The following is a 12,894-nucleotide window of genomic DNA, read 5'->3' on the forward strand; positions in this document are numbered from 1 at the left end:
TGGAAATAAGACTCAGAAAATCACACTCAGTTTGAAATCCCCAAGTGTGAGCCCAGTTCAGACAGATGCAGGTTTCTGCGTGCATGTGTCCCGTTAGCTGTTGTGATTAGCAAAGTTCTGAGTAACACATAATTGGGACTTTCTCCCAATCAGTAATTATTCTAGGAGGGCTTTCCTGCTGTTCATTAAGTAACCTCTCTTTTGCTCAGTGCAAGAATTTATGAAAGGCAAATTAGCCTTCTGGTGCCCAAAGGCATGAACCTAAGCTCTATTTCTTTAATTTTCTCTTTCAGATTATTCCATTCTGAACACTACACGGGCATCATTATTTTAATGTTGAATACTCAGACAAGAGTGCCATGGATGTAAAAGAAAGAAAACCGTATCGATCTCTGACTCGGCGCCGCGACACGGAGCGCCGCTACACCAGCTCTTCAGCCGAGAGTGAGGACAGCAAGGCTCCTCAGAAGTCCTATAGCTCCAGTGAGACCCTGAAGGCTTATGATCAAGACTCCAGGTTGACTTACAGCAATCGAGTCAAAGACATGGTGCACCAGGAGGCCGATGAATTCTGCCGAGCAGGTGAGCATATCTGAGCAAGTACTGCTGTAAGCAGTGCGTGCTAACCAACTCAGTTTTGAGAGCTGAGGCTGGATAGGGGCTACCTATGAAGGACTGTGAGGATTAATGAAATAAAACAAGCAAGGAACAACATTGATGTTTTACACAGACGTGAAATGTACGCAAACTGATGTCATTAAGTGGGATACCACAAGTCTGTGCTCATTACCATTTCCTAAAAGGCATTCTCTAATTATAAATGTTGGAAGTACAGGAAGATACTACCTTTCTCCCAAATTCTAGAAGTGTTACATGTATTGTGTGCATCTGTAACAGCCCTTTGACACTTCCTACAGTTAAACCAGACACAATAGGTGCACTCTGCACAGTCAATCTCCATGTATACTGTTATTGCATTGAAAATCTTCTAAATTCCTGGGCAACATGCTTCAGGTGCCCCTACTTCAGCAAGTGATGAATGAAATGACCTTCAAAGGTTCCTTCCAACTAGAACCTTTCAGTGATTCTGAAGTTTAGATCATGGAGTCACCGACCCTGGAAGTGTTCAAGAGGCATCTGGATGAGGAGCTGCGAGATATGGTTTAGTAGCTTGTGGTAGCAGTGGTAATGAGAAGACGGTTGGACTAGGTGATCTTATAGGTCATTTCCAACCTTGTGATTCTGTGATTCTATGATTCCTGCCTGCTCAGGGGTCCTTTAAGCTATGAAATGTGCCTACTCTGTCATGAAGGAAATCAACACGCATTTCAATACAAAAGACAACCAAAGGAGAGTACCATTTGCACACCATTCATCTGGCTGCAGCAAAACCAAAGAAGCCTGGAAGAAGTGGGTCAGTTGAACTGCAAATGGGCTAAACTATCCTTGGCATTGCACAAGGCCTGCAGGCAGCAGGTTTCAGACAGGGACAGGTTCCAGTATTAGAGGAGTGATAAAAAGACATTTTTGAGACATTTTTAAGACTTTTAGGATCCTGTTTAGTGAACATAGGTCACAGAAGCTGTGATGATTTGAAGGTACATGAGTCCACGTGGGCTCCAGAGTCCTAATAAAGATTCCAGGTATTTTCCTTTTATTGCTAGCCTTGAGTCAGCACAGTTACATTCTTTCTGCTGTTGTTGCTTACATGAGGTAGATTTCTGGCCACTGCTATAGTCTTATCCTCATTTTTCTGTAGAGACATGTGTAACTTAGTTCAGAAACCAAGCAGGGTTTCACATAAATTATTTTTAGAAGTCCATCGAGAAAACATAAAATGGCAAAGTAAAATGGAAGAGGCAGCATTCCAGACAATGAACATAAAAAAAGCTGACCCTGACTGCTCTGAGCTCACCCACTGCAGTTTGGAGAAGTTGATTCCCTAAAGGGATTGCATACAACTGCACTAGTTTGACTTGAGGGCTGCTTAATTTCTCTCTTCTAAGTACCATGCAGTTGTGGTTTTGGTGCAACACACATCTTTAAGGCATTCACAAGCAAAATGACTTGCATAAGTCTCTTTCGCCACATACTATTTGTGTTTCAGGAAAGTTGCAGCAAGCAATAATTAACAAAAGGGGCAGTAGGTGTTTTTAGAAAAAGTTTGCAATCATAAAAGGATTTTCCTTCTTAGCAACTCTGAAGTATTTCATCCTTTCTAAGGAATCTAAGAGGTTATAAAGAAAAGGAAACCTTTTAGGTCATTGAGTTTGCTCACTTCATGCAATGTATTCACTATGCAGGAGAGATGTGAATTAGTGTAGGTCAACGGTTTTCAACCTGAGGGTCTGAGGCTATGCAGGTCTATGGACTTCTCCTAGGAAGTCCACAAAAGATAAAGAAAATCCTCTCTGTTGACAGGGGATATAAACTTGTTACACAGAAGCTCGTACTTTCCCAGAAAAAATTTAAAGAATACTGAAATGACTTAAAAACCTATGGTCTAAATGTCTCAAATAGATTGAAAAGTTAAGATTAACTATGTCAGGGTCTGGTTCTACTCCTGATATATCACCCACGTGTTTTTAATTTTATAATTTTTTCCCATTTTATCCAGAGAGTTCTAAAGCTGCCCTGAAGAGTGATAACAATTACTCTGGACTTTCTATGCCAAATTTTCCACTGGCATAAAGTCATGAATGGACCCCATTTAATGGTGCTGCTTGGGCTAATGACAACTGAAACCAAGACTATTAGCTTGCATGACATCAACAAGGCAAAGTTAATTTCTCTCCTGAGCTGGTTTGGAAGGCAGAGGGAAACATTTCAAATTGACCAAATAAATTCAGTAAATAAACAAGTCAGCATTTAAATGGTTATAGCTAGAGTGTGAGTGCCAGCAAGCATGCAAGTCAGCACAGGAAAAAAATAGACCAGATCTGAATTAAAAAGTCTCAGATATTTATTATCTTCCTTTTATTGACTTGAATTCTTCTAGCTTAAAAGGCAACAGTGAGCATAGAATATTAAAATCGATGCATCTCCTGCTGTTTATTGCAAATAAATTTGATTTTCAGTTAATTGTAGCAGTCATTTTTCATAATTTATGAGCTGCTGTTACTGGAGAGTATCAATCATGCTGCATGTTGATGTGTCAGATGATGTTGAATGTGGCCCCTTGCAAAGGAAGGTGGAGTTCATAGCTGGGGACTCAAACACGCAAGGAAAACCAAAAGATGATCTTCAGTACTCCACAGCAGGTAGTTTAAAAACTATGCAGCTTTGCTCTAAAGTCAAAACTGGACGTGAAAAGTGAGATCTCTGGAGAGATACTACTTATTTTTGCAATTTAGCTCAAGTTCACTTGCTACCTTGTGCCATGGAGTAGTAGTGGATGTTGTCTCAGATTGTTTTGTGGCCAAGTGAAATGGATTAATCTGCCACAAGCTTGCATTGTGCTCCCCAAGCCAAGCTCCAGATTTGAATGGATGTGTGAGCCCCAAGCAACCTTATCTGTCTGCTCTGTCTGAAAGCTTTAGTCCTTTTTGCTCAATTAAGAAGGTGTGAAGTTCATGAATATTTTAAATAGTTTAAGTGTTATCAGAAGTAGATCCATCACCAGCTGAACCACGGTCATTTCCTCCTGATGTGATACAGTTCCTTCTCTAAACTTTATGTGGAAATGTTGCCCAGTCCCATTATTCACTTTGCATTTAAACATCTCCTCTCTCTTTTCTATGAGCTGCAAAGTCAACAGAACAAAAATGCATACTAAAATAATGGTTAATTGGGGCAAAGTGATCATTAAGGGCATCTGTGCTGTTATGTGAGCCCTTCCCTATGCAGCAGGGCACAGGAACAAGGCAGATTGTTCCCACAAGCATGAAACCAGACTCTTGAAAAGCAGAAATCTGACTGTTTCTATTGGATGCATGTTTTCCATCATAACAAAACAAACACAAGGAGAACCACATGCTTGTGTGGTTTTGAGTAAAGAGAGACACGTAACTCACTTTTGGATACAACCTTGAGACTGAGGTCCAGACATGATGAACGAATTTCAGTAATGAATAGATAAGAACATTGCTGTTCCAAGTTAGATTGGGAACTGAACATTCCTGGTGATTATCCATTGGGACTCAGCTTGTAGAAACATGTCTGAACTGCAAACGCCGCTCTAAAACTGAGTCTGGAGCCTGTGCATAAACTTGGCAGGTTGGGCTCCATATCTCTTTTGATTGGAGGGGATTAATTTATTGAAATAACGGGAGGAAGCCAGCTAGACTGATTTTGATCACTGGTGTTGGTACTTGGCCACAATCCAGGGCCTGATGCCTCCTACTGGCTATAGATAAAGTTCCTTAATCCATCTGATCGAGGCATAACATGAGTGAGGCTTATTGTGCAATATAAACACAATGTGCAGATCAAGACTTTCACAGGTAGCCAAAATCCTTTAGAGGCATTCAGGACTGCAAAATAAAAGTGTACGTTAATAAACAAATGTGGATTAAAATGGAGCCACTAATTGCTCTGCTCAGCTTCCTCATATAAGTTTTCGAACAAAGTGTGCTAATATTTGAAGAGTCTTTCACATCAATTTGGTCTGATTATAAAGCTCAGCATGTAACTAAACATGAACTCAGGAGTTATTTTTGAGGTTGTGTTTTTAGTCAGCTGAACAATTGTATCTATTTGCAGCCGAACAATCTCTGCTGTGTCTCTGTAAGAATGAATGGCTAAATTTAGTCAAGTTGTGAGTGGTCAGCAAGGGGAAAGTGAGCTTGCCAAAAGAAATTCAAATACCCAGTAAGTAATTTCAGTGAATTTAAGGAGTAAAACTCATTCAAATTTCCTACACTAGAAGAGTTGCGAGGTGTACAGTAGGGCTTTTAGTTATTGCATTCCCCAGTTTGACTTACTCCAAAGTTTACTTTCTCATTCTTCTAAAGAATTCCACAATCTCTCCATCCTTTTACTTTCAAACATGATAATTTTATTAAGTAAGACTTGAATTTTTGTCAAGGACAAGGCTTTAGTGGCAGGAATTCAGCTGCTTTTTGGTCTTGGCATAGTTAGCCATCACAACAAAACAGGTGGACTTCCAGTGTGATGCTAGGACTCAGGAAGAAGCAGGGTCACATTTGAAGACAGGAGATTAATGGTTTCACCACTGACACATACTTGATAAAACTATCCCCTACTAAAGAATAACCGCTCTGCAGAATTTCTCCCAGAGGAGGGCTGCCAAGGTGATCGGAGAGCTGGAGCACCTCTCCTATGAAGACAGGCTGAAGGAGAAGGGTTTGTTCAGTCTTGAGAAGAGGAGGCTGTGGAGAGATCTCATTACAGTCCTCCAATATTTAAAGGGAGATTAAAAACAGAAGGGAAATAAACTTTTTACAAGTGATAGCACAAGGGGGAATGGTTTTAAACTAAAGGAGGGAAAGTATAGATTAGATGTCAGGAGGACATTTTTCACTGAGAGGTGTTCAAGGCCAAGTAGGATTGGGCCCTGGACAACTTGGTCTATTACTTGACCTAGCACTTGGCAGCACTGCCTGTGGCAGGAATATTGGAACTCGATGATCCTTGAGATCCCTTCCAACCCAAATCTTTCTATGATTCTATGATTCCAGGAGCCAACTTCTCTTTGCGGGAGCTGGGTCTTGAAGACGTGACGCCCACTCATGGGACTTTGTACCGGACTGATATTGGGCTGCCTCACTGCGGCTATTCCATCAGCGCTGGCTCAGATGCCGACACGGAGGCGGATGTGGTCATGTCACCTGAGCACCCCGTGAGGCTTTGGGGACGCAACACCAAATCCGGACGCAGCTCCTGCTTGTCCAGCCGGGCCAACTCCAACCTCACCCTCACCGACACAGAGCACGAGAATACCGAAACCGGTAAGTGATGGCAGCGCATGCAATGCAGCCGCAAGCTCTACCAGCAGTGCTTCTTCTTGCACTCCACCTTAATCTTCCTTAGTTGTATTTTTTTTATCAGACTCAGTGAAAATGCTCTTCTAATAGCCCCATGTCACGGCCTTTTGTACTGTCCTACAGAGTGTTTGTTAATAAACTACTGGAGAAGCTCCTACTTATTTATCACAGCGACAGAGATCATTAAGCAGCTGTAATACTTTCTCTGCTTTCTGTAGCGACCTTTCAGACAAAAAGCATTTAAATCTCCCCTCCCCTGGCCAATGATGCTCTTATCTTTGCTACAGATTTTTGGGGCAGATAATTTCCTTCTTTTCCTTGCTGATTCCTTGACAGGAGCCGTTTCATTTATGTAAATTGGCTGACTGCTCTCTGAAGGAAAACGGCGGTGAAATATTTTTAGAAGCTTTTTTCTTCATGAGAAATAAAAGCTGAAGGTCACGGATTTTTTATCTCGATAACTTTGCATCCCCAGCTGAAGGGACTCCTGCATGCCTTTTGTAGGTTCCGCGAACCTTTTGGTCAGCAGTTCTGCCAGGCAGAGTAGGTAGGAGAGAGGATTTTGATTCAATTGCAGTGTGACCCGGGGGTTCACACAACCATATAAGCCTCTGCACCTTTAATTCAATTATGGCACAGCCTGCTTCTTAATATAGCCAAGTCATCAGGAGCTTAAGCTCAGCGCTGAAAGCTGATGTGAAATGACTGCATGGCTTGTTCTCTTTATGCTTTTTGCCACAGTATTACAGTGACAAATGATGATAACTTTTCCTTGGGAAGCCATGACACAGTGAGACATACACCACCCACATGATTTTATGTTTAACTCCAACAAAATTACAGTAGAAGCTTATTAAGTTTCTGTTCAGTGAAAATGATGTATTAGGCAAAGTTCAAAGATAAACGACCTTCTCTTTAAAGGATGTGCAGAACTTTTTTTTAAGTTATCCTTAAAATATTTTTTTACGTTTGTTAGTGTAGCATCCTATGGGGTTTCACCCATCAGAACAGGCAGATATGCAGTGCCAGAGTTTAATATTTTACTTCCTAGCCTTGTGTTTCAATAAAAAAAAAAAGAGATTATGAGAGTCAATTAGAATTTGTACACTCCCAAGAAACGACTTAAAAAACAAAGCAAACACCTTGCAATTACACTTTGTTTTCACTTATGCATGTCACTCTCCTGTGCTTTTTATGGCGGTGTGTGCAGCCATGATCCTGTTCCATACATCCTTCTTTCCATGCCTAAAAAAAAAAACAAACAAAAAACAAACAAAAAACAAACAAACAAACAAACAAAAACTAAGTACGAAGCACGGAATTTTAATTTTCTTTTTCCTCGTTAAGAGAGGAGAATTGAATTAGCTGACAGAGCCTTTTTCACCAGTTTCTGTAACGCTATCTCTGTATGTTCAAATGCAACTTTGTACCTACAGATCACTTACAAATGAAAATGAAATTATATTAGCAGCAACACATTAGCAACAGCACATGCTTTGAAAGGCTTTACTGAAACTAATAACAGAGAAAGTATTACTCATGTCAGGAGTCAGACAACCTCCAATTCTTCTTCCCTTATATTTGATGACATGCTAACCATTTGTTGAATCACCTTTTCACTGCAGTTAGAAAAGTAAAGACAGCAAGGTGGAGAACATGCTTGCAGGATTATAAGTGCTGCACAAATACAGAAGTTTCTTGTTTCTTAGGATGCAACGCATTTGCGTTTCAGATATTGTGTGTTTTGTATGAGAAAGACTATATCACGTTGCACAGGAGCAGTGTTCCTCTGGGCCCTCCAGAGTTAGTGATCACGTAGGCTGTATTAAGAAATCCTAGATTTATAGGAGGAATGTTTTCAAGATGACATGAAATTTTGCTAATGGCAGCATAAAGTAACATAATGCTATGACTCAGTTTTCAGGATACCTTTATTAGTCAATATTAATTGTTGACAGTATTGATAGAAGTTATAGCCTTTAGCTGAAGTCAATAAGGAGCTTTATGAACCTGCCATCAATAGAAGATTTTACGGGGCCCATTAAACCAACTTTTCCAGTGAAGGTTAACGTCAGCAATTTTTACGTTGTTCATTATTTATCCAAAATAAATAATCAGAATTTACTTCTGATGCTTCTAAATCCAAAGCTGTCAAACCACAATTCTACCGAGATATTCATTTTATTCTTAGAAAATAAGAGGTCCAACTCCCTCAGCTTTTGCAGGTTTCTTTGAGGAGTGATGATACCTTGAAGGAAGAGATACTCTGTTCAGTAAGTTCAGCCACAATCCACCCCTGTCTTTAAGGAAACCAATGAAGCCATCTGGTTCCATGGCATATTGCAGTCCATAAATCACTTGCACAGGCAGGTGGCATGAAAAAACATGTGATGTTTTATCTAAACTATCCCAAGGCTGTCCAGGAGGTTGAATACTTTTACTAAGTTATGAGTTTGTTTTCAGTAAAGTAGGCCTGTGTTTTAACACATCAGTTCCTCCACAACCAAACAGCCCTGATAGCCTCTCCTCAGACGGCCAATGCTTTTTGCTCAATATGACTCCTCATTTGGCAGAAAAAGGTAATGGAAGAGACCTCTCTATGTCTCCTCCAGCATAATGCATCACTGAATGTCTGGAAAAGAATTCTGGAGAATACTTTCTGTTATATTAGATTGCACTTTCTCCACAAGACAAACAAAAGAAGTTCCTGAGGTGGTCATTGGATCTTTGCCTGACATTGACTTCACCAGCATTACCTTAGATAACCCTGAACAGCCTTTGCACTGAGCTAGCAGATCTTTAATATAGAGAAGAACACAGTTAATGAGAACACAGTAATTGTCTTCCTGAAATTGACTTATTTTGCAGCAATTCAGCCAAAGCCAAAATATTTCTAATCACAGAGTCATCATCACAAAAATACAGAGCCACAGAATAATTTTTGTTGGAAGTCACCACTACTAGTCCCTGATCCAGCTATTTTCAGCTTAAAGTAGGGCTAACTTGAAGGTTAGATCAGATTGTTTTGTGCCTTAACTAGTAGCAATTGAGTATCTGCCAGGCTGGAGAGTCCACAGCCCCTGTGTCAGTTTTGGTGCTGATCACTGTCATTGTGAACAACTCTTCTCCTTGGAGGTACTCACAATTTCTACTGCTACAACTCTTATCTGCTCACCATGCACGTTCAAGAGCAGTCTGGTTCTGTCTTCTGTATATCCTCACACCTAAAATAGTTAAAAGATATCAACTACATCTCCCTTTAGCCATCTCTTTGAACTGAACAAAGCTACTGTGATCCTCCTCTCCTTGTAAATTGTCGGTAGTAGGCACTGGAAAAGACAGTTAAAAAAGTCTGGAAACTCCCAATTTTAGAAGTTTTGAAGTGTAAACAAGAGAAATAGCAGGCAGTGGTCTAGATTGGATGCTGCCTCAGTCAGAATGGTTGTACCTGCTGGCCTCTTCGACATCACTTTCTCCATTTTCAATAGTTTGTAGCATTGCTGAGATTTCTTTGATTTGAAAGCTATGCGGAACAGTTCAGATTGGGTTTTGAGAACTTCAGGCTTTTTTACTGTCTAGGGTACTCCTAACAGATGCATAGATGGTTGGCTTTTGTGGGTAAGTACCTGTGACAAAGGCTGTGAATATCTCCCACTACTCTATAAGGAAGGTCCTACTCTACATCTACTCAAACTCTTATGAATCATGCTAAGAGTCACCTGATGGGTTTGAACATGAGAGGTGAGCAAAAAAATGTTGGCATTCCCATGTAGAATATCTTCTACATACCAAAACCAAACCAAAAACTAATACTTTTGTGTCTCACTTCAATGTAATAAAGAGCTAAGTGGTTTATTCAGCACATCTGCTTCCGAATCACCAGTACAACCATATTTTAAACACTCCTCTTTGTGAAAGTGGAGTTGAGCTTAATTCTTAGCTATTCCATGGAAGCTGAGGTGAACTAAGTATTCATTTCAGTTTTAACCCGAGTTTAGCACTAATTTCCACTAAGGTACTTAGCTGGTTAAATGTGAGAAGGAGTAAGAGAGAGGGGGAGTATTTCTTCATTAGCAGGACCAGTTAGGAGTGATTAATGTCCTGTACACGCACAGAGTGAAGCTGAAGTTTCTCGTCCTCATCTCCTTTTGGAAAGAATGTGGGCAGTATCAAGAAGGAAGAAGGATCTCACAGGCAGGATGAGTAACATCAGGTGGCTCAAGACAGTTTGACCGAGCTGGAAACAATACAGAACCAACTACTCAGCTGTGATAGATTGTGTAAAGAAGTCATTGCAGAAGTGCTGCTGGAGCATGGAATTTTCTTATCTAGGAGATTGAGAGATAAGTAGACTTATAAACTAATAAACTGAATTTCAGTAATTTCTAGTAAACTAAAATTCCAGATCTAACAGCCGCGGAAGCCAAAATTAAGCTGCAAGACAGTCACTGCTAAGTCGTGCCGTGTGTGTCCACCTTTCCACCTTAGTAATTAAAAGAATGTGTTCCTGCTAACAGTTCTACTTGTGTAGAAAGAAAGAGTGAGAAAGGCATTGCTGGAACTCAAAACTCCCATGATCTGGATGTAAGAACAATCAGCCCCAACACTTCTGCCACTCATCTGTTGGTTGCCTCTGTTTAGTAAGAGCAGTTTAATCTCCAAGTCCATTTGTCTTTGGCGTTACCTCTGAAATCACCAGTCAGTACCAGAAGTTGTATGGTGGGTATAGCAATTCAAACACTTACTCACTTGGTGACAAGATTAAGAGTACCAATTCATTTTACTTTGCTGGACCCACATCCTACAGAGAGAAATAATTTTTCTTTTAGTCACTGCTGTTCTGGGGTGCATTTAAATGAGCTTTAAAACCGTCAAGAAAACAGTCAGCCCCATATCCAAACCCGCTCTCCAAGCTCAACAGCATGACTAGAAAGGTAGTGAATACGTTATAGTTAATTTTTGCTTTCCCATCAGATAAATTGCCTATCTAAAAATTATCATATGCTTTCGTAAAACTGAAATGCACTAGCAATCAGGAGCTGGAAAGCTCACATGATAGCTCTGCCTGTTCTACCATCACAGACCCAACTCTTAGCCATTTAATTGACATAATACATGATTTAAAGAGCATTTCTTGCAGTAACCACCACACTTTCTGATTCCACATTGCTAAAGCCATTATTGCTGCATAAGAAACTGCATAGGAAATTAGGACTTGATAGAAATGAATGCTCGTATAAGATATTTAGAAACACAGGGATACATTATAGCAGGAAATAGTTCAAGACAAGTTCTTCAAGCAAGGAACACCAAAGAAACTATATAATTTTATTTCTCCTGGGTAGTTAAGAAGTCTAAGTAATTATTCCACTTATTCAGTTGCATCTGATACAGACCTCACCAAAGCCCTTGAAAATCCTTCTCAGACTTAGTACAAGCAAGCTGTAAATGTATTGTTTAAACACACTGCAATATGCTGTTCACCACCAGGTTTTTTGCATTCATTTTTACTTATTAAATTCTGATTATCAAGCGACATACTCCTGAATTTCATCAGTTTTTTCCAGGTATTTTCTCTTTTTTTTTACAATACCTAGTGGAACATTAGGCAAATGGTAATTATTTCTGAGTATTTCTCTTGTTCTCTTTGGTTGCCTGGAACACATCCTCATATGTTATCTGTAATGTGTCTACCTAATGTATCCACCAGTGGTCTTGCAAGGTGTTCCTAGATAGTTATGAACCTCTGCACAGGAAAGATTTTTACTCAGTCTTCTTTGCATTCACTTCCCTGTTTCCCAAACCATGTTGACCCAAACTACTGGCTCAAACTACAGTTCAATAAATCAGTGCAATTAGCAGTGCCACAATCCCTGTGTAATCTTAGCATTACAAATTATTTGTTAATATTCTAGTTGATAATCCATGGTGACTTTTTATTGCCATGTTTTGCTGAGTAATTTCCTTTCAGACTCCATACACTCCATTGTTAATATTGTTACCGTGGTTGCAGCAACTTCTTTTTTTTTTTCCCTTTTGAATTAAATAGTGCATTATAAAGTACTTTCAGTAAATGAGTGTATGCTTCAGACCTGCTTCTTCTGCAAAACGTGTAGGCATAAATATGATACTCAGTCTCTGGAGAGTTTAGAAAAGAGACTTAAAAAAAATCCTTTTTCAAAATAGATAAATTTTATTAAAGAAATGTGCTATGAGCTCTATTTTCTTAAGTTTCCTTTACGCTTTTTGAGTTGAAGAAGACAAGAATAAATTAGAATTTCCAGTTCAAGATCAAGCATCTGCTGGCTGTCATCTTTCACTTGCCTCCTATCAGTTGTAACCTTAATATTAACAAGATGCTTCAACTTGAAATAATAATTAGCCGGAACCTTTAAGTCTGAATATCCATCATGAGTTGTAGAAGACAGAGAAAATTACAGAAATGAGCAGCAGGTCCAGAAAGGGATTTTCACTAATCCTCTTCCCTGTTTCAGTTACTGGAAATTTTTACACTCTTACTTTACTTTTTGATATTAGATTAGGATTGCTTGTATATTGCAGCTTGATTGCAATTGAAGCTGCTTTATAGAGGTACTCAGAGACTTAATGATCACTTGAAGTGTGAAGGTCAGGGGAAGGAATCTGCCTTTGGGCCCTCCAACCATAAAGGTAGTAATATTCCTATGAAGAGTATTAGTCCTAAAAAGGAGTCTTTTGCTACACGACCATCCGAAATGCAACATTCTCTGGTGAAAAATGTCTCCCTTGAAGGCTGTTACATCCTCCTTTCTTGTGGTCCAACTTTCTAACTGCTGTCATCCTTGATGATGGATTCCTAATGTCTCTCATTTTCTGTCCTCTTTTGTGTTTTTTTTTTTTCCAGACATTAGACCCTAGATGCTTCTTGAAAGTGAAAAGGTGAGGTACCTTCTCACTTCACAAGAGTCTC

At 39.7% G+C, this 12,894-nt stretch overlaps 1 protein-coding gene across 1 annotated transcript; it reads left to right on the top strand.

The window, feature by feature from the left end:
- The first annotated feature begins 275 nt into the window (after window positions 1-275).
- On the top strand, window positions 276-9,343 carry LOC104909400 (teneurin-4-like). The gene is made up of 2 exons (XM_031552089.1): window positions 276-582; window positions 5,640-9,343. The coding sequence occupies exons 1-2, from the start codon at window positions 360-362 to the stop codon at window positions 5,915-5,917; spliced, it is 501 nt and encodes a 166-aa protein (XP_031407949.1). The 5' UTR covers window positions 276-359; the 3' UTR covers window positions 5,918-9,343.
- The last annotated feature ends 3,551 nt before the right edge of the window (window positions 9,344-12,894 follow it).

The sequence above is a fragment of the Meleagris gallopavo genome, chromosome 1, assembly GCF_000146605.3.
Source record: "Meleagris gallopavo isolate NT-WF06-2002-E0010 breed Aviagen turkey brand Nicholas breeding stock chromosome 1, Turkey_5.1, whole genome shotgun sequence".
NCBI classification, from domain to species: domain Eukaryota; kingdom Metazoa; phylum Chordata; class Aves; order Galliformes; family Phasianidae; genus Meleagris; species Meleagris gallopavo.